Source organism: Agelaius phoeniceus, chromosome 2, assembly GCF_051311805.1.
Source record: "Agelaius phoeniceus isolate bAgePho1 chromosome 2, bAgePho1.hap1, whole genome shotgun sequence".
In the NCBI taxonomy this organism is placed as follows: Eukaryota; Metazoa; Chordata; class Aves; order Passeriformes; family Icteridae; genus Agelaius; species Agelaius phoeniceus.
This window is the reverse complement of record NC_135266.1, coordinates 58,494,251-58,517,025: the sequence shown is the minus strand read 5'-3', so window position 1 is coordinate 58,517,025 and position 22,775 is coordinate 58,494,251. Positions and strand designations below refer to the sequence as shown.

Genomic DNA, 22,775 nt, shown 5'->3' with positions numbered 1-22,775 from the left:
TCAACTGTCTTGCAACTGAAAACACATCTGGACCCACCCTAGTATCAGGCACTGGGATGCTGCCACTACAAAAGGACCATTGCTACTCAAGTAGTGGTTGTGAAGATGTCCATGTGGAGTGGCTGGATGGCATCTCCTAACTGAGTTGAGTTCTACAGAGAACTCTAAGTCTTTTTTTTCATCTATAAATTTACAAAGAAAGGAAAGAACTGCTTTCACTGCTGTACAGACAGAGAAACTGGAGTACAGCAAACAGAAAACAACTATCCAAAATCACAGGCCTAATCAATAGTAGATTCAGCAAAATAAACTTGCATCATCTGATTTCCATATTCCTTCTCTACAGTCAAAATATAAAAATAGCTCTCTATCAATACACATGAATGTATAGAGACAGATAACAATATAGGTGATCTAGAAAGCTTTCCGACTTTTCTACACTAAGTTGGCTGCAGCATAGGATAGTACATAAATGTAGCAGAAGTGTTGACTACTTTTTTTTTTAACATAATCAACTTTCAAATATCTGAATTTGGGCTCCTTGGACAAGTCATCTCTTCTGACTTATCTATAGTTTCTTCAGTTATTCATCTTCTGTTCCTGCCTGCTTCATGCCTTCATTATCTCTCACCTGCCGTGACCTCTTAGCCACTGTAACCTTCTTCCTTCTAACCTCTCTCCTCCAGTCCCTCCAAACACTGTAGCCAAGGTTATCTTTCTTGTTCATGACTTTGATTATGTTAAGTCCTCTCTCAGTCCCTTGGGTGGTTTACTGTCTCTTTACTCTACAATGTCAAATTTCTCCTCTTCAATTTTGAGGCTTTGCAAGAGTCTGCCTTACTCCACAAGTGGACTGAATCCTTACTCCTTCCTGGTTCTGATACAGTCCTGATTACTGTGTGTATCCATATCTCATGCATGACTTCCTTTTTCTATTCCCAAAACTGTTTACAGTGCCTAAAATATCCTCTCTGCTCTAACCTGCCAACCAACTTAACACTCCTCTTTCATGTTTCTTTGCTCATTCTGTGTAAATTTGTTTATGAGTGCTTTGGAGCAAGGGCTTGTTTTTGAAATATGAGGTGTTTGTGAAGTTGCAGGTATAACAATGAAGTTGACAAAATAATTACAAAATTTACTTCATCCACTTGCATCACACTGTAAATAAATATACAAAGTAGCATTTAAATATATTCATACTAAGTAAACAACAGAAATGTCTCCAATTCTCTTCTTCAGATTTATAGTGCAGGAAAGGAAAGGAATAGTGGTTACTATGTGTGAGTCAGATATAATTGACAAATTTGGTTCCTTCATCAGGTTGCCTTTCTTTTGAAGGCTGACCACAACCAGCTGGTATGTATTTAAACCACAGCCTGAACTTTATGGTTGAGTAAACTTTTGATTCTCATTAAGATGTGACCCCTGAAAAATTATATGAGCTCTGTGACTTTCTCACAAGAGTCTTGAGCCATCCATTAATTTTGAAATAAATATGGTGCCTTTCAACAAAACAGCTTCTACAGATACACCTAAATCTGTAAAGCACAAAAAAAATGTTGGGCAAAAGTTTATGGCAGCAGTTTGATTTCTCCCCTCCTTAAAAAACAAACAAACAAACAAACAAAAAACCCCACAAATACAACAGAACCTTTTATTCCTAGGAGTTTCCTCAGGCAAGGGGCATTTCAGCTTGTTTATCACACAAATCTTCTCCATAATTCAGCTATTAGCAACAAGATTCTATAATCTATTGTCAGTTAAATTAATGTTTGTAAATCTTTACTGTTGATGGTATTATAATACCAGAAACATCTAAGGGCAACTGCTATCAGTTTTATTGATAGAAGCAGTGGGAAATTGAAAGAAAAACTTGCAGCAGCAAATCAGTAACTCTTTCTGAAGCAAATGCAGTGTATGTGATAAATTTCTTTTAGTTTAGCTATGAAATGAACTAACAAAAGAAATAACAAAAAATTCCTGGCCACACAAGATTTGCATCTTGATATGTAATTAACTTGATTAATTAGACATATGCTTCTTAAACTGTAATGAGTATACAAATGAGAAAAAAAAATTAAAACTTCTGTATCTGATGCTACCAAATGTGGGAAAACAATCCCCCTCTCCAATTTATCAAAGTAATTTTAACAGCAAAAGAGATAAAAATGTGTCATTATAAAGTGATATAGGAATTAATCTGATTGAGAGCTCAACATACAACACTGGTCACTAGCTGCTTAAACTCAGACATGCTTTCACATTTGTGACACATACTCCACACATCTGGAGACACATGCCAACTTCATCTATCTGCTCTAACAGTGTTGGTAGAAGTTCTTTTTATTATTCTTTCTTTGAAATACAACAACAATGCTAGAAATATTGACACCTATAATGAAAACTTGTTGTTAAATTCGACCATACCTGCTAATGTCAGGTGTAATTGCACTGGTTTTAGTAAAAACGTACCAGAGATTCTATTCCCACTTCATGGTGCTAGTGAGTTAGTATTGATAATGACCAAATCTAAATATTTTGATTGCAAGTACTGTATTTGAAAAAGGAAATTAAAAATTCAAATTTCACTGAAACAGATTATCTTTTCTTTTTCAGTATATTTCTGAACCAAATTGAAGCAGAATTTCAGTGTGGCAGCCAAGTAAGTTTACATACTTAATTTTAAATAACTTTCATTACCTTTTAATAGGATAATTTTTTACTGGCTGGTATGGTAGAAATCTTACAAATTAGTAACTCCAAACCAAAATCATTGTCATGCTCACCTGTGCTAAGATTTAAAAAAAATCACCTTTCTTTTGAGTACCACAGTGTGTACTTTTGCTGTCTCCATAGTGAATGGCAAAATTCTATAGGGAGGGAGGCAGGAAGGCAGGAAGGCAGGAAGGAAGGAAGGAAGGAAGGAAGGAAGGAAGGAAATTACAATAGTCAAGCACTGTTGTTTAGCCCATGGGTCTCAGTTTCCTTGTTACTGTGGAACACAGCAGCTTTCCGTTTAACATTCCAATTTTCTCCCTGTGTGATTTTCAGTGATGTGACATTTAGAAGGGATGACAAAATCTCAATACTTGTTTATCCCATAGGTCAATATTCCAAATAGTTGTCTTGATGCATTAGAAATGTTAGCTGCATTACTGTTAATATTGACACCTGATATTTACTTCACAGAAGTAAAAAAGGTCATGTTTTTATCATCGTTCTTCCTAATTAATTGCATAAATATGTTTAATACTGGAAAAGACCTGTTAAACCCAATGAGAATTTGTTCTGTTCAGAAGGGTAAGTGCTAGGCCTTGGTTACACTATAGCCAGCTATGAAGAGATTTAATAATTTTAAATTCATGCCATTTATGCACAACAGTAAGTCCCCCAACATATTGGTATTTGCCTAACTCTGTGTAGCAACCATCTTTGTTCCCTCTATGTGATAAGGCATGAACACTAATTATTGTCATTTTTCTTTTTTGGTCCACCGACTGGAAGGACGACATGTATTAGAATCTACCAGAGAGCATCCACAGCTTCAACTCTAAATTAACATATTGAAATAGAATAATGTTTCCAAACAGAATAAAGAGATTAATATTCAAATTTACTTTAATATTCAAATTTACTCACTACTTAGTAGAAGCCCTACACTTTGAGTATGTGGGCATTTAGTGATGTATTGTTTAGATCTGCCAGGTGTAATATTGTATTGCATCTTATTTTAAACTCTTTGAGCTAGACAGCATAGATAATAATTCGATCTCTTGAGGTGTTTCAAAATCTTCCTGTGAATTTTTGACATTTTTCTTTCATGCATTTACTCTATGATAAGTGGCTTTCCAGAGGTTTGGGTCCAATTCCCTTGGGACTGTAGCCAGTTGTTTGAGAAAGCTGCTGTTTACTCCATGATAATACACAATGGCCCCTGTTTGTGAATTCTTTCTCATAAAATCTGTAAACCAAAGAGCTTGCTACATGAAATGCTTTAGAAAAGTCACAAGCAAAACTTTGAGATTCTCCTCACTCATTCGTTAAAAAAAAACCCAATCAAAAACCCCTGAAAGAAGTTGTGATTAAAAGTTCATGAATAATTGTTTTTCTTTAGAAATTCAATTGCATGGGGACTTGGGTGATTTTTGCATCATATGAGCCAAATGCCATCAGGATCAAACAGATCAAGGCTGAAATCTGGTTATGCTTTGATGAACTTTTAGTCAGAAAATGCAATAAGCAGCTACTTGGTCTGCAAGAGCAGAATCAGGACTACAGTCATAATATCATAGAGACAATTTATGTCTGCTGAAGGAGTGCTACACTAACATGACTACAGCCTTTAAAAATCAGAGACAATGATCAGGAACACCACATTAGAGAAGAAAACAGCAAAGCCATTGAAAATGCATTTCTTCAGCAGTTTTCTATATGATTATGTATTATAATAAGAGTTCAATAATATCTGAATTAGGAAATTTTTGTGACCTAATACATTTCATGCAGTTTGACACCTCATATTAGCAATTATTTTATCTTTCTTGTGGTCATATGTGGTCTTCTCCAACATGCAGGTTTTTTGATAGACATTCATCACTGTAGGATGAGAACATCTAATACTAGTGCACCAAGAACTACAAATTAATCTACTTTAATTTTGTTCTGGCACCCTTGCTTGAAATAGAAGTGTGTGACCTGCTTCATCTTTATAAATTAAAATTACCTACATACAATTTTGCATATATTTTCATTAAAGCAAGCTAAGTAAAGAGAAAAGCCTTGCAATTGAAGCAGAAACTTCCTGAGGTGTAAAATGGTCATTGTTTCTCATGAGATTTCATTCCACTGTATCGAGTCTGTCCACCAAAGATGTCAGTCCCTCTCCAGATAAACTGTATTTATGTCAGACTGTTCTAATGAGACAAAACCCCAAAACTGTCAACCAGTCGTCACAACAGACTCGGTCTTTTTGATACCCTGAGTCATTAAGCACCTTCAGATAAGGGTGAGATGTTGAACTTGGCCGGTGTGCTCTGAGACAGGCTTTGTGCCCTCACATGTCAGGTGGCAGCGAGCATTATGCATGCCCTGTAGTACCCTGGCAAACAGAGCTTCCCTGGCAGTGAGGGTGTGTTTAGAGCATTACACAAACAGGATAGAAGTGGTCCTGATCATCATTCACCATAACCAAATGGTGTGTTCTTGTGCCTTAGAAATGCTTACATGTGCTTAGTTTGTCTTTTCAAATAAGTTTTTAATTAAAAAAGCAAATTTTACTTCTTTGGTAAAGATTTAAAGAACAATCCTCCAAAAAGCATTTCATTTAGGTTTGATATGAGTTACTGCACGTTAAACGGGAACTAGCTATTAAGAAATACAGAATAAAACAAAGATAAAAACCCTAATTATATAATCCCTACGTCTAAATAAATGTATTTAAAATAACTATGCTGTTTTAGTAACGTAACTGACTCATTAACTCTAAATTAAATACCTGTAATGTAAAACAAATCTTACCTTAAAACATTACCCCTCCCAATATAGTAGACTTTCCTTTATACACCACAGTGGATATGCTTAGTGAAATAGGCAAATGGCAGAAGTTAGCCCTTTAAATATTTAATGCCTCTGCACATTAAATAAAACTGTCTGCAACATATATTTTGTAGTGATTTATTTGCAATTCAGACGTTATCTCTAGATGTATGTAGAACTGTTAAGTCTGCTAACAATTTTAGAAATTATAATAAAACATAAAATTGTAGCAATTCATTCATGTTAATTTACTGACACTAAATTCCTCAGGGTAGCAGCCATGAATACACTTTCTTACATAAAACTAAACCTGTTTTGGTACCTAACACATCAACATTAATGACAGAAACACTACCCAAGATTTATATTTGCATAGATTTCTTTGTTTGTTTGTCTTACTTTATTTTTTGCATAGCTTATCCAACATATTTATGTACTCATCATTAAGATGCCTTAAAGAACCAAATTTCCAGGACATGGACATTAAACAATTTTTAAAAAATCAAGCCTGTTTTATATGTCTTTATTAAAGATAGAAAAATTCACTAAGCATTTTTAGTGGTCTGAAGGACACAGTATTTCATATTTTAATTTTAGGATCTGTTTTTGTTATTGCAGCATGTTTTAGGATTTTTTAAATGTTAATTTTGCACCTTGGTTATTACATTCTGTTCTGGCTTTTTTATAGCACTGGCTTCTGACTAATCACTTATGACAAGACTGTAAGACAACAGTTTGCCTGCAGAAAGGGGGATGCATAGCAGAACCATCCCAGGAGCAAACAGAGAAGGGAATTATGACTTTTAGAAACATTATTTCCTCTCTTACTTACCCCTGGCTCTAAGGGGGGCACAAACCCCTACTGCTCTGTGCTGGCAGCCAACTGTCAGTTCAGCTTATCTCAGATAGCCAATGTGTTGAGGGTATGAAGCCAAAGTCCTGCATGGCCTTGAGCACCAGCTGCCAATGCCCCATCAGGACAGGGACCAGTGGCCCCTCACAGGCTGCTGTCATCACTCTCCAGCTTTTGCTGTGACCTGAAGTCACACTAGCCCATGCCAGGAAGCAAGCCCTCAAGTCTCCCTTATTTTCCTGCACAATGGGGATAAGAGTATTTGACAATCCTATTTGGTGATTATGCCACTGAAACCAGTATAGAAACCTCAAATTGGTAGTCAAACAAGGCAAAACAATAATCTCCTACCCCGTTGCCCAGTTGTAGATATACCTCATTATGTAACTCCTGAGAGCAAATTCCTCATAGGTGGACTCCTCCCTGGATTCTCTCTTACCATCCGGAGATGAAAGGGAGCTTCGTACAAATAAATGGCTTATGTTGCACCTACAGACGTGTCAAACTTTGAAAACCTCATGCTCTGGACAGCCTTGCCTTGCTGCTAATTGGTATGTTTTTCTTTAAAAAGTGAAGATTCTAACCTTTTACTTGACAGACTTGTGGGCAAAATGCCACACAACATTTTGAAAGCTTACCTATAGTCTGCTGTTTACAAGTTTTATTTATGTTGGAGCTCACACAGGAGTATACAAATGAAAAGGGTTAGTAGGAACAAAACTGGATAGTTAGTTTCAATAGATGTGTAAGCTGGCAAAGAAAGTTTTCTTTGCCAGCTTACACATCTATTGAAACCAACCATCCAATTTTGTTCCTACTACAAAAAGTCTAAAGATGTTGCTCCCTTTTAAAAGGCATACAAATGTAAAACTTGACTCACAGATTTTTTTTTGTTATCAAAATTTATTCCTAGTTGTGTCCCCGAACTTTTGGGATAGGGTGCAAAGACAGTTTCATTACCTGTTTTGGGTTCTTTGTTTTTACTTTAGGTTTTGTTTTTTTCCTTCTAATCTTCTGAAATTGCAGCTAGGAGAGAGTAAATGGGATTCCATCTCTCTGAGAGATTTAGCAACAGAATTGTTTACAGAGTTGCAATCAGTCATGTTTAAAGCAGAGCTACTAACTGCATAACTAAATAAGGGAATACTTTGGAAACAGAAGGGTTGCATAACAGGTAAATTTAGCTTGTAGAATCTTTAGTGTCCAATGTATAAGAAATTTTATACACCCTTAGGAGAGTTTGAAATTTTGTCAGGCGGTGCAAAATGCTAGCTTAGAAAAACTAAAATGAAAAAAAAATGGAAATAACTAATTACCAGAAATCTGGCTTAACTCCTTTGTTGTTGTTTTTACTGGTTTTGTTTCCAGTATGAACTTTATCTCCTGCAAATTGATCTACATGGATTACTTGGCACTTATAGTTCAGGCTTACTCTCTTCAGCGAACTGGAACTTGATTTCCAGCTGCACTTAGAATTCAAAAGTTTTAAAGTTTTATCTTCATCCCACCTGGTGAATTTCTGTGGATCAGGATTACCTAGTACTTTACATGTGAATTATTCTGGAGTCTTCCTCAATCTTCTGCTTTCTACCAGTACTGGAAGGTGGCAGCATCAGCTCTGAAGACACTGGTCTTCCTTCACATGAAAATTATTGATACTCACATGTCTGACTGATGTTACAGTTTTTAATCTCTAAGCAGCGCTCTGTGAGGAAAAAGTGATGCATTGAACATTACCACACTTCTTTGGCTACAGCCAGTAAACATTAGCTCCTAAGAAATTGTAATACTGAAATACGAGAAGAGAGAAGAGATTCAGTGAAAAGCTGTATTGAGATTTCAGTGAATTCCAATGTATTAATTACTATTAATAATATTAATATAATGATATTCTTACGGACCTTCCTGCACAAGAAGCATGAGAAATATCCAGTACCTTTCTTAGATGCTGTTGGGTCCGTAATTTTGTCTGATATATTGTTCTTTTTAATGAAGAGAAGGAAAATATTTGTTCCATTCTCACTGAGAATAACCTTAAAGGTAGGATATTTTTCTTAGAGTTCCAGCACATGATTTTGCCCTTAAACAGCTCTCATGAAATATATTTATCAAGAATTTAAGGTTAGGGTCTCCATTTTCTTTGATTTCCCTGATCTTTGATATAATCAAATATGTTTAGAAATGTTACTTTGACTACAAAGGCCTACAGTGACAGAACAAGGGGGAATGGCATTAAAACGAAAGAGAGTAGGTTCAGATTAGGTATTAGGAAAAAAATCTTTACTGTGAGGGTTATGGGGCACTGGTACAGGTGGAACAGAGAACTTGCTGATCCCCATTCATGGAAGCAGTCAAGGCCTGGCTGGATGGGATTTTGAGCAACCTGATCCAGTGAAATGTGTCCGTGCCCATGGCAGGGGTGCTGGAACTAGATAATTTTAAGGTCCCTTCCAGCTCAAATCATTCTGTGATTCTATGATTTTGGCTTCTCCAGCTTTGTCCTCTATCAGTACTTCTGTCTGTAAAATATAAATCATTTAGCCAGATCTTGAGTTTGATCTGCTTCTACCTTTTCCTTAAAGCTAGCACTATCAGCACTCCCAAGAAAGTTTTAAATCTCAAAGATAAGATACTACCCAAAGCAAAGCTTGACAAAACATCCAAAATAAGACAGAATAGAAAAGGTGCAGATGAACATCCACTGGCTCATGCTGATGTAAGATGCCAGGTCTTCTTGTCCATGCAAGGTCCCAGTCTGGCAGCTCTGCAGGTTTGCAGATTATACACCTTCCGTTCCCCAAGCCCAAGAAAATATTTTCTTTCCTTCTCTTCTGAGATGTTATAGAGTAGTTCTGTTCCCTGCTTTTCTCAGCATTTATTGGAGTTTCTACTCACTTCTGATTTTGTTTTCTTTCCCCCTTCCTCCTTCTCCTTTTTATCCTGCATTAAATTTCCTTATTTGACCATTCCCAAGGAAGGCACAATATTTCCAGAGTGCAGCCTAAGCCAAAGGGGAACAAGACAATGAAAACTTGTCCTGTCCTGCCACATAATCTTTGAAAGACATAGGAGACATTAACCATTAGCAATAACTGCAATCAAATTAATTCCATCTACTAAACCAAGTATTTAAAAAATTTAATTATGTTTATAACTGTCTAAACAAATATTTAAATCATTATATTAATGACAGGTCTGTGTGTTCTAATCTCTAACAAACTTGTCACAAAGAATTCACAAAACAGATTTTCATCAGTGAAATATTTCATTATTCAGTGAAGTAAAGCATATTGTTCATCTCTATATGTTTTGATGTAATTTACTGTGCAAACAAAAATTGTCAGGTTTGAGAAAAATCCATACAATATTTGCTTCAAAAAAGTTTTAAAATGCTTTAGAGAATATCCTCTGTTTGAAAACAGAGATATTTCCTTTCCTTTTTCACAAGATCTAGTGTCTGTATTTACAGTATATTCCTATCTCACTGCTACGGGCAGTGCATGCATTATGTTAACATGCCAAGTAATACGATCATATCACTATGCCATGTCCTAACTCCAGCACTGGCGTCATGCTATAATCAAATGGCTAAAGTGTTTTATTTTAAAATGTTTTCATTTTCTTAAAGGAAGCTATACAAGTAAAAACACCAGCCCCCTTAACCATTATCTGAGTGTCTCTGTCTCTTCATCATTCTGCCCAGAGCTGCTGGGCAATTTCAATCAAATTTGCCAATGGTTTAAGGTGGTTTTAGTTTAAATTTCATTTCAGTGACTGGGTATGTATGCAATATAAATTGATACCCTGAGAGAAGTAAAGGTAGCTGTTGTACCTTTCCAGGCAGCTGCTGCCTGGCCCAGCAGCATGTCCCTCTCAGCCAGCCACTCATAGCTGCAGGGCAACCATCAGACACAGGAGGAATCTGGTACTAGTGGCAGAGAGAAAATTAAAAGACACACCTGTAGGAAACCAGTTTTCAGTATTTCAATTGCTCTTAAAGAAATTGTTTTTAAAAAACTCATTAGAAAACTTCTTAGTCTGTTTGAAACACGCTGGGTTTTATCTCAGTGTGACCTGTTTTCACTGTAAAAAAAAAGTGAGAAATGTTTCTGTATATTGTACTAAATAATCATTAAATAATGTGGCTGAAAAGAGGCATAAGAATACAGATCCTAAGACCTCACATCTGGCCTAAAACTCACCCTTACTGTAAGCCCAATAAATGCTTGTGGGTGTATGTTTCTTTGTGTTTCCAAAATGACACAGGTACAACTGTAACCATAATATTCCTGGCTACATGGAAGCCATAGGTTTCAACTATTTCAGTGAGAATTTCACACTTAGCTCCTACTCACTAATTCAGTTTGCCTGAAGCCTTTTAAATAGTCCTGTGCCCTGCTTCAGCAGCCTTTTCTTACTCCTCGTTCTTCTTGGGTCCTATCCTCCCATTAGCCCACTAACATCATTTGCAGACACTTACCCTCTCTTGCCTCTACCTACTGCCCTGTTATTTTGTATTCCCTTTCTCAGTAATTCTCTCTTGAACATGTCTTGCTGGTGTGACCTCGCAATTAAATTGACATAAAACTGCTTACATACAGAGCAACAAAAGGGGTTTCATCTGTTGCTCTGTTACAACTTTGAAACAATACTAACAAACAGAAAGAAGTCTTTGTCTATGCAAGTTGTACTACTTTGCTACTATGGGATGGATCAAATCGGTGGAATGGTTTCTATTGATTTCATTGAGTTTCTGAACAGTACTTCTCTTACATTTCTCTAAATGCAATCAGTCATGTTTAGCATAGAAATATAGTTTCTATTTTTAATAATTATAAATAATATATAATAAATAATAATTAAATAATAATATAATTTCTATTTTTAATTGTTATTTTAATCCATTTTGTACTACTGCTACAAAAAATAAATCTTTCCACACCACAATTTGTTGATCACCCTTTTAGTCTTTTTAAAAGAGAAACAGATTTTGTACGTTTTAATCCTCAAACATAGTAGCTGGTATTAATGGCTGCATATTTTTAACAGTTCATTTACCTCATTTTCAGATTCTGTAAGAATGCTTGATGACTACCATCTAGTTGGATGCTTTCTGCTCTTTAAGAATATGACTACTGACACCTTAAACACGCCCACATCTCATCTTTTTTACTAAAAAGAAGCTGACCTGAGGAAATGTTTTCATTTTCTATGAGTATTAGAGTACAGAAATATAATTTCGCTGCAGTACTTTTTGGGCTACAGCTATGGCTAAATAATAGGCTGGACAGTTTTGTCATGGCTTCCTCACACAGGTAAAGCACATGTTTGTTTATTAGCAGGTAATTAATTGTCTTACATATGGATTATTTGTTCCTCAAATTTGCTCCTTGGCCTTTCTAATTTTACTTCTTTCTATTGTTCTCAAGCTGATTGGATTTGGGCTTTCCCGATGATACATTTTAGGCTCAAATACCTTAAATACTGAACCTTGACATTTAACTATATTGATCTTTTCCTTGCCTTCCTATTTTCTTTTAGTTGTTTAGGGATTATTTGTTCTGAGACTTCTCTGCTATGCTTAAGCACCCTCCCTACCAAGACAATAGATTTTCATTTCAACACTTCTGACGGAGGGTATTTCTTATTTATTTCCTTTTTTTTATTTTTTGAAAGAAGAAAGGTTTACCTGTCTTTGCTAAAGATAGAATAATAAAGTACTGGATTTCATCATGAACACTTCACAAAAAAAAACCCTGAATACGGTTTTTATGTTTTCAATAAATTTAAAAAAATGTTTGGAGATGTGTTCTGTTACTACTTGTTATTTAGGTTAACATCAAACTATGCCTTCCAATAAACAAACATTTAAAGTACTGAAAAGTAGCATTCCAAAGCATAATTTAACTCCATACGTAGTTAATTGTTAGGGCTGTTATATTGGACTTTGCTCCTCTGTTGAGCTTCTCCTTCACAGAGTATTTAATGTGCTTTTATTGATTTAGCAGAAAGTACAAGTCTTCTATTGGTGTATTTCTATTATTAAGGATTTGTGATTTTTCTATGTATTAGCCTCTCCACAGACCAGCTTTCTCTCCAATCTGTTAATAAGCACTTTTTTATTTTGTTTTCTGTTTTGTTTGTTTTTTCAGCAACAAATACAAACTGTATATTCCACATATAGTGACATGGCACAACGCATAGGTATTAATTGCATTCATGTGCATTACCACCATACATTTAATTTCCAACTCTTCTTTGTGAAAAATACAACAATTTCTGATGACTGAATATGAAATTATGATGCCAGTCTAAGCTATCAAATATGCAATGTGTGCTAAAAAATTGATGAAAAAGTATTATAGATATACTGTAAAATCATCAAACTAATAAAATATTCATTACTTGCACAGGTGGATTAAAATCAATAAATGCCATTTTGTTGTTATAAACTGTCTGATGCAACAAACATCAGCCTTATATTCATGAGCAGGCGCAATTTTTTAATGTGTATTTTTCCACTTAGGCATCTAAGTCTTTATTGGGTTTAAGAGCCACAATTTGTAAAGATGTGAAGATGGCATGATTTCCAAGAAATCATTAGAAATAATTAATAATCAGCCATACCTGAGAATAAGTATTAACATGCAGCTCTGCTCAACTTAACACCACAAAACCAAGTGACTTGTAGAGCAAGGAGTTTCATTTATCACTATCACCTGACACTCAGTCAGAGGTTTGAAGATCCAGTGCTAGTGTTTCAGATTTTATTTTTCCTCTAAGTATTCCATGCACGTCATTGGGATCAATGGATTGTTGTAAGCTGCAAGATGTTTGATAAAAAAAGACAAATTTTACAAGCAAAGACTCGAGTTACTTGTATAAAGGGTTATATAGTTTTTCCCTTAATTCAGAGTCCCAAGTACTTGTTTTACAAACTGCAGAGTGCCCTCAAATATATTGAATTCACTCTGGAGTAAGAGTATTTATTGTGTAATGCTGAGTCATATAAAAAAAAAGTACTCACCAGGCTGAAGAAAAAAAAAAAGTGATGAAGACACTAGCCTCCTCCAAAAAAAAAAAAAAAAAGGAAAATTCATCCTGGGTTTTGAGGCTGTTTTTTAAACTAAACATGACAAACATTGTCAGAAATATATTACGTATTATATGCCACCGTAATACAAACTATTTTAATTTTTTTTTAACTCCTGCTGGTGTTTTCATGCTCTGAAAGGAAACTATTGTTACCACATGTGCACACACTTAGGCACAGTGTGCAGCCCACGGTATGTATGTACACAGACACATACACACACACACACACACACACTCACGCCCCGCAGGATGCACGCACACGGGATATACCCCAAATGCAGCAGTACCTCTGGCACGCTAGAGGGAGCCATTACATAATTGCAATGACCCTTTTCTTTCCCCCCCTCAATTAGCAGAACTGGCGTGGAAAAATCTCTGGACATCCTAAGACATCCTAAAGGTTTGGCATAAACTGCAGAATAAGGAGAGGAAAGCAGAGGACTCGAGTTGCAGTCAGCCGAGGTCTCCTGATAGCTCAGGGGCTTACGCTGGTGTTTGCTCCACTTTTAATACTGTGCTGCTTTTATAGGGAACTTCTCCAAATACGTGACTTAGCCGAGCACGCCAAATTCCCTCAGCCAATCTGAAGCCCTCATGCAGAAAGCAAAGCCCATTTTGTAAACATATCCTTTATTTCATCTGTCCGTCGCTCTCACACAGAAAGTTGGCTCGGCTGAGAGTAGTGGTTTTCTGCTGCCACTAATGTATGTATAGTTTATTTATACACTGCATTTTAACACGGCATTAGTTCTATAACGGTTACCAGCAGACTCGCTCTTGATGGCAAACTATCTGTTTCACAGCTACAAAGAGGTCCTCAGGACGAGAAGATGGGTCTGGAAAGAACACTCATTTGAATTTATAAATCTGCAAGACTTTTTCCAAGTCATATTATATTTATGGACATAATAACTCAGGGCTGAAGGTTATTCTATTGAGCAAGGCAAACGAGCAGCTGCCTTAACTGACTCTTTTAAGAGACGCTCCTAAAATAATTCAGGAGCGTCTTGTAAGTGCTCCAGAGTTGATTTTCTTCCTTTTTTTTTATATATTTTTCTTTTTTTTTTTTTCCTCCTTTCCCCTAAGTGATTCTTGCTACTTACACGCTCGTCACAAATGGCAGCTTCATTTCCGTACGCACGGGTCGAGACCGGCCCTCCGGCAATCCGAGCACGCACCTTTCCAGTCTCAGTCCGCCCCCCGCCACCGCCGCCCGCGGCCGGGAGCCTCCCTTGCGCGCCGGGGGCGGGGGCGGGCGCCGCTGCGGCCCCCGGCCCCTCACGGCGCGGCTGCCAGCGCCCCGCTCCCCGCCGGCAGGGGATGCGCTCCCGCCGTCGGGAATTGCCCCTCGGGGAGGGCGAGACCCGCTCGGGGCGGCTCCGACAGGGCCGGGGCGGAGGTGGCGGGGGGTGTCTCCCCACCCACACGTCCCTTCTCCCGCCGCGCATCCCCGGGCCAGCGCTCACTCGGGGGCCGCGCGGCGGAGCCAAGCTCTCGCCCTCGCGGTGCTCTGGGCGACTTCGGCGGCGCCGCGTCCCCCCTGCTTCCCCACCCGTCAACGCGAAGGACTTGTTAACGCGTCTCACAAACAAATAAATAAACAAACAAACAAGGGCGGCGGCGAGGCAGGGGTGAGGGGGAGGCCGGGTGAGGGGCCGGGGTCGCGGCGCTGCGGTGCGCGAGCGGCCAGACACCGCAGCCCGCGCGAGCCGCTCGCGCGCCCCGCGTCCCCCTCGGAGCCGATCTAATCAATGGCACCCAGCGCCCGCCGCGGCCCCGCCCCCCGCCCGCCTCCTCCCATTGGCCGGGCCGCGCCGGGGCCGGCCGGCGCCGCCGCCGCCCATTGGCTGGCGGGGAATCCGTATCAATGTTTAAGCCGCGGCGTGAGGTGAATAGCGGCAGTCGGAGAGCGGCGCTGGGTGAGCGCGGCGCGGCGCGGCGGCCCCGCGAGTGCTGCAGTGAGGGAGGCGAGGAGGGGGGAGAGAGAGAGAGAGAGAGAGAAAAAGAGAGCGAGCGAGGCAGAGCGCGGCTCCAACTGTTGAATTTTCACTGAATTCTCCACTTACCTGCGGGCGGCTGGTGAAATGGATCTGGTTTATCGGGGATCGGCGTTCGCTCCGCGTGCTGCCTGGCTAAGACTGGCGACCGTCTGTTTGCAAGGGGCCACCCATCAATGAGGCAGAGAAGAATAATTGTTTTTTCTTCTTTTGCGTTTGAAAGCCTCCTTGCCACACGTTGCAGAATTAACTGTGTACTTTGGGTCCGGACTCAAATAAAGGAGAAAAAACAGTGCAGAACTGAGACTCGGAACTAGATCTGTGAGCTATGTATTGGAAACCTATGTTTTTATTGCGTTTTATTTTTTCTTTTAATGTGAAAGATCTCTGATATATTTCACACATAACACTGAGGAAAGGTGGTTAAAAACACTCAGCAAAGCAGGAGACAGACGCGCCTCTGTGCCAGTGAGTGGATAACAGCCTTGTTTTCCTGATCCTCAGTCTCCCGGAGAAAGAGGTATAGTAAAAGTGTAGCTGGATCCGACACCCCCACCTTCTCCTTTTTTTTTTTTTTTTCTTTTTTTCCCCTTCTTTCTTCCCTCCTTCCTTTCCAAAATATAAATCTGATTAATTTCTTTCCTGTCTATAGAGTGAGTCAGAGAAGCGTTAGGAAGAAGCTGCAACTAATGTCTGTGAAGGGAGGAACATGAGGCGATAGTGAATGTGATTTGTTCCGCTGGATCTGACTCATCCAAGCAGATTGAAACACCTGCATTTCTGGATTTGCCATTCATTTATTTCAGGTTGTTAAAAGAACCTGAAATAATATTTTGCTACCCTTCCCCAGTATTTACCTATACACTGTATCACTAGGAAAGGTGTATATCAGAGAGGGGCAACGCATCTGGCATTGCTGCCGCTCTTCTCCCCTGTACCAAGATGCTCAGAGAGACTGTTAAAGCTTTGAAAGGACTGCAAAAAATGCATCACACTGATCGCGGAACTGTATAGGTTTTAATATACGCGAGTTAATCGATTAAAAGATCTCCCACTTTATTCATCGCCAGGATTGTTTTTCCTCCTCTTCTCACCTCCCCTAAATGAAGAGGGCTAGGCGGCAGTGTCATTGGAAGGAGACGCTGAATAGAAAGAAAAGAGAGGCACTTGATAGCGCAGCCCTGTGAATACAGAGACTGTTTCCCTTTTAGCGAGACTAAGAAAAAGAGAGAGAGTGTGTGTGTGTGTGTATGTGTGGTGGCTTTTCTTTCTTCCCCCGCCCTCCCACCCCCTCTCTTGCTTCTTTTTTTTTTTTTTTTTTTTTTTTTTTTTAATAAATCTATGCGTCCAGCTATGGGTTGCCTGTTGCTTTCCTCTCGGCTGGAGAGAAAAGCAAACTGGAATTAAACTGCATCGAGAAAAGTGCAGCTCCTCAGACACGCATACGCACACACGCATAGATACACGGAGAGAAAGGATGTGGTGGTGGCGGCGGCTACTGGCCTGTCTTAAAGAAACCCAAGCGTGCTGCTGATTGAGCTTTCTCTCAAAATATATATTTACTGTTAGTGATGAAGGTGAACTGGTGGGTTTCTTAAATTTTTCACCCCAAAACGACGGGTGGGAGGCTGGTAGTAAAGGGGGAGAAAGGAAGCTATAAATCTGAACACTAGTTTTTGCGGGAGGGGGCGGAGTGGTTTGGGTTTTGGGCTTTTTTTTTAATGTGTTTTGTTTTCCCCTCTTGCCCTGCAATCCTCATTCCCTCTCCCTCTGATTCGGGAAGGAAACAGTGACCCAGGGTGTACGAGACAGAGAGGGGGGAAATACCGACGGCAGCGAGATGCAGCTCTCCGCCGCAAGCAATGCAAGATTAGATCTCTAAATGCAGCAAAACACTCCCTGAAAACCAACAACCCCGCGGTGCAGTCAGACATTTCACTGCCGCTCACTGCACACGAAGAGGGCTTCAACAACAAGCTGAGACTTTTTTTTTTCCCCTTCTGTCTCTCTCCTACCCCTCCACTCCATCAATCGCATCACAAGCGATGAGTAGCAAATAAGCTTTTTTACCTCTGCTACAGACCTGTGACCATCCCCTTCTTCTATGTATATATAAATACACATATTTAAGAAATATTTCTGATCGTTTTTAGAACAACAACCACTGCCGCCGTTTTTTTTTATTATTGTTATTATTTTTATTATTCTTTGTACATCTGCGGGGATTCAAGGATCGGGAACACATCGCCTGCCCGGAGGAGAAGATCTTTTGCAAATTTTCTGATTTTTGAAACCCTCCCTCTGCCGAAGTTGGACAGAGGAAGTAACTGCGAGAGGACTGTAAGCACGGCAAGCTCTTGCTGAAACGCTGCCGAAGCTGCTCCCTCCCCTCCCCCCGACCCCCCCGATTGCTCCCTCCCTCTGAGCTACATGGTCTATTTGCTGCCTCTCATCCTGTGTCTCTGCAGATGTTTTAGAGCAACAGGTTCAAGAACTTGAAATATAGGGGTGGGGAAAGAGAAGGGGAAAAAAAAAATCAAAACCAAAAAGGAAGGAAAGAAGGAGCCGTCAGAGGAGGAAGAGCAACCCCAGCGCAGGAGGCAAAGAAGACGGGGATAACCCTGGTCATCGCTGCTGCTCCTGCCGCCCCCACCCCTGCTCGGGGATGTACCTTTCCATTTGTTGCTTCTTCTTCTGCTGGGCTCCCGCCCTATCGCTGAAGAACCTGAATTACTCGGTGCCGGAGGAGCAGGGAGCGGGCACGGTCATCGGGAACATCGGGCGCGATGCGCGGCTGGCGGCAGGCGCGCCGGGAGGCGGGATGCTGCCCGCGGAGCGTGGCGTTCCCGGCGGCGGCCCCGGGGGCGGCCGCGGCCCCAAGTCCACCTTCCGGGTGCTGGAGAATTCAGCCCCGCACCTCCTGGACGTGGACGGGGAGAGCGGGCTGCTCTACACCAAGCAGCGCATTGACCGTGAGGCGCTGTGCCGGCGCAGTGCCAAGTGCCAGCTGTCCCTCGAGGTGTTCGCCAATGACCAGGAGATCTGCATGATCAAAGTGGAGATTCAGGACCTGAACGACAACGCACCATCATTCCCCTCTGACCAAGTGGACATGGACATCTCTGAAAATGCTGCACCAGGCACCCGCTTCCCCCTCACCAGCGCCCACGACCCAGACGCTGGGGACAATGGTCTGCGCACCTACCTTCTCACTCGTGACGACTACGGCCTCTTCTCCCTCGATGTGAAGTCCCGTGGTGATGGCACAAAGTTTCCAGAGCTGGTCATCCAGAAGCCATTAGACCGTGAGGAGCAGAGTCACCACACCCTGGTGCTGACGGCATTGGATGGTGGTGACCCACCACGCTCAGGCACGGTGCAGATCAATGTGCGCCTCATTGACTCCAATGACAACAGCCCCATCTTTGAAGCAGCCTCCTACGTGGTAGAGCTGCCAGAGAACGCGCCACTAGGCACGGCAGTCATCGACCTCAACGCCACTGATGCCGATGAGGGTACCAATGGAGAGGTGCTCTACTCCTTCAGTGGCTACGCACCTGAGCGCGTCCGTGACCTGTTTAGCATCGACCCACAGAGCGGCCTCATCCGTGTCAAGGGTAACCTGGACTATGAGGAGAGTGGCCTCATTGAGATTGATGTCCAAGCTCGGGACCTGGGGCCAAATCCCATCCCTGCTCACTGCAAGGTCACTGTCCGCCTCATCGACCGCAATGACAATGCTCCCACCATTGGCTTTGTCTCCGTTCGCCAGGGAGCTCTGAGTGAGGCTGCCCCACCAGGCACTGTCATTGCCCTGGTGCGGGTCACCGACCGTGACTCAGGCAAGAATGGGCAGCTCCAGTGCCGGGTGCTGGGCGGTGGCGGCGGGCCTGGTGCCGTTCCTTTCACCCTGGAGGAGAACTATGACAACTTCTACACTGTGGTCACCGACCGACCCCTGGACCGTGAGACGCAGGATGAGTACAATGTGACCATTGTGGCACGTGATGGGGGCAATCCCCCACTTAACTCCACCAAGTCATTTTCTGTCCGGATCCTTGACGAGAATGACAACCCACCCCGCTTCAGCAAGAATCTTTATGTGTTGCAGGTGCCTGAGAACAACATCCCTGGAGAGTACCTGGGCTCAGTCTTGGCCCAGGATCCTGACTTGGGCCAAAATGGGACAGTGTCTTACTCCATTCTGCCTGGGCATGTGGGAGATGTCTCCATCTACACCTATGTCTCTGTCAACCCCACAAATGGTGCTATTTACGCTCTGAGGAGCTTCAATTATGAGCAGACAAAGCACTTTGAGTTCCGCGTGCTGGCCAAAGACTCGGGTTCACCCCACCGTGAAAGTAATGCCACAGTGCGCGTCACCGTGCTCGATGTCAACGATAATGCACCCCTCATCGTCCTGCCTGCCCTCATCAATGACACTGCTGAGCTGCAGGTGCCACGCAATGCTGGGGTGGGCTACCCCGTGGGCACCGTCCGCGCCCTGGACAGTGACTTTGGGGAGAGTGGGCGCCTCACGTATGAGATTGTGGAAGGCAATGAGGAGCACCTCTTTGAGATGGACCCCACCAGTGGTGAGATACGCACCTTGCACCCCTACTGGGAGGAGCTCAGCCCTGTGGCTGAACTGGTGGTAAAAGTCAGTGACCATGGCAAGCCCAGCCTCTCCGCTGTGGCCAAGCTCATAGTCAGGGCCTTGGCGGGGCCCCTGCCCGAGGCTGGCGAGCCGCAGGTGAACGGCGAGCAGCATCGGCGGCCGCACTGGGACTTGTCGCTGCCGCTGATTGTGACACTGAGCACTGTCTCCATCATCTTGCTGGCTGCCATGATCACTATTGCTGTGAAGTGCAAGCGAGAGAACAAGGAGATCCGCACCTATAATTGTCGCATTGCCGAGTATAGCCACCCTCAGCTGGGAGGAGGGGGAGGCAGTGGCGGGGGAGGAGGAGGCAGTGGCAGTGGAGGGGGCAAGGGCAAGAAGAAGAAGATCAGCAAGAATGACATTATGCTGGTGCCCAGTGAGGGCGAGGACAGCCGGGGTCCCCTCAATGTCATGAACGTGGTGAGCAGCCCATCCCTGGCCACCTCACCCATGTACTTTGACTACCAGACCCGCCTGCCCCTCAGCTCTCCCAGGTCTGAGGTGATGTACCTGAAGCCCGCCTCCAACAACCTGACTGTACCCCAGGGACATGTGGGCTGCCACACCAGCTTCACAGGGCAAGGGACTAACGCCAGCGAGGCTCCCCCGAGCCGGATGTCCATAATTCAGGTAGGAGACTTTTAGAATACCCCGGACCTCACTTTAGACACTGGTTTAATTTTCCCTTTTATCTGCAGTGCAATCTGCTGTAAGGCACCACTGTAGGAACCAACACAAGTCACTAAAGAGAGGTGGACTTAATGGAAGTGGAACCAGACAACATCTGGTGGGTCTGGTTCTGCTGTCTCATTGATGTTTCCCATGTGATTCAAAAGAAAACACCCAGTGAAACACAGACAGAGTTACGACAGCGCCAAAGAGGTGCATGTGAGAGTGTGGGCAGGCATTTAGCTCATTTGAGGCATGCTGGGGGATTTTCCCAGGAGACTGTCAGACAGAGGTAGGCACTTCCACAGGTTTCACTACTCTTTGGTTTGGGGTGGAGAAGAGGGAGGGCAAGTGGTCCTACCACCTGCAGTAACTAATAGGACAGGGAAGAAGTTGCACACTGAGGACATCTATTGCAACAGTGTATTATAGCCCTCCAATCTTGTATATAAATATGAGCTATCATTCCAAGATGTATGTTTTAATTTTTTTTAAATTTCCTTCTTCAGAATATATATCCATAAATATATTTTTTGACAGTATCACTGGGGCCCCATTGCCTCCTCCTCTCCCCATAAACAACCAATTTTTCAGTGCTGAAAATTCTGCTTAGTCAAATAGAAAGAAAATGTATGTGGTAACTTCCTCCTACCTCCAAATGTTAACAAAACTCACATCCTGTCATAAACCAACAAAACAACTAGTCAGATTTCCAGTAGCCTGAGTCAACATTGATGATTGCTTTATAGTGAAAGACTTACACACTCTGTCTTCTACCAAAGCTCATTTAGAAATTGTCGCCGGGCTGCATTTTGCTGCCAATCATATCCACACTGTCCTCTACTGACTTTTGTGAATGTGAGAAATGGCAGAATTTGGACCATTGGATATAGGATACTAATCAAAGAATGACTTAATTTTTAGCAGGTAGTTTAAAGTCGAAACTCAGAAGATTTATTTCAGAGCAGTGAACTTGCAGAGTGAAGGTGAGGGCAGAAATTGGCTCCAGTTGATTTAATTTAAAGTATTACTTCATGATTAATGCAGCTTAATGTTCAAACACTACAGGTATGTTCCAAAGTGATTTTTAACGTTCAGATTGAAAGCAGGCTCTGGATAATGACTATTAAATATATTTGAAATGTCATATCTGTTTTATCCTGTGCTTCTCCTGATATGCTGTTCTGAGTCATAGGGGAATGAGCTGAGTGTATCAGAACTGACACAGACTCATTTTGTGTATGCAGCTAGTGGGAAAGAAGTTGCACTGTAGTCACTTGATGTACCTAAAGAAGATTCATAATACCTTGGAGTTACCATGCCCTGTGATCTGTGAACGCCAAATGTTCCACTTGCCAGGTGTATCTAATACTTTAAACTGAATAGAAATGGCCAGTGGTAATTGACAGATTGAAGAACCAAAATTCAAGTAATCAATGACCTGGAAATTGAACACGTATAACTGGGAAAAAAAAAAAGAAAAAAAAAACCTGCCTCTACAAGGTCACTGTAAACTAATCCTCAAGAAGCTATTGACTTGTGTCACAGAAACAATTTCATTTTATGCCTATCATGAATTTGTGTTGCTATCAATTAGGTGAGTGGAGCAATACTTAAAATCTGAAATTGATTTTAACAAAAAGTGACACTTTAGGAAAGAGTTTAGGTTAGGGCACAACCAGAGATAATTTGATTTATTACTCATGCTTTAAAAAACAAATAACTTTCCATGACACTTGTTTAAGTAATGTCAACTTTTTTTTTTACTGTAAAATGAAGTTGTCAGAAAGCTAAAAAAGAAACACTCCACATTTTTTTCCTACTGACAAGTGTAATAGTGACTAAAAGACAGAAAATTATACTTTCCTACAACCATGTAATGTCTATATAAAGCAATTAATTAATGTATTGATGCTACTGAATAGTAAAGTTTCACTTGTAGTGTAAATCCCTATGGAAAATA

General features: G+C 41.4%; 2 protein-coding genes across 6 annotated transcripts in view; one reads left to right on the top strand and one right to left on the bottom strand.

The window, feature by feature from the left end:
- The window catches only part of LOC143693348 (uncharacterized), a 76,274-nt gene extending 61,056 nt beyond the window's left edge, over nt 1-15,218 (bottom strand). Inside the window, exon 1 of the mRNA XM_077173650.1 lies at nt 14,587-15,218. Within this exon, the coding sequence (XP_077029765.1) occupies nt 14,587-14,931 (345 nt within the window). The 5' untranslated portion in view covers nt 14,932-15,218. The remainder of the gene's footprint in view (nt 1-14,586) is intronic.
- A 153-nt stretch (nt 15,219-15,371) lies between these two features.
- Nucleotides 15,372-22,775, top strand: part of PCDH17 (protocadherin 17) — an 89,759-nt gene continuing 82,355 nt past the window's right edge. For 3 of the 5 annotated variants that reach the window (XM_077173646.1, XM_077173647.1, XM_077173644.1), the window contains exons 1-2: nt 15,373-16,000; nt 17,264-20,773. In XM_077173646.1, the coding sequence (XP_077029761.1) occupies nt 18,146-20,773 (2,628 nt within the window). In that variant the 5' untranslated portion in view covers nt 15,373-16,000; nt 17,264-18,145. Of the gene's footprint in view, nt 16,001-17,263; nt 20,774-22,775 lie in introns of all 5 variants that reach the window. The other 2 variants (XM_077173648.1, XM_077173645.1) reach the window with 2 other exon arrangements.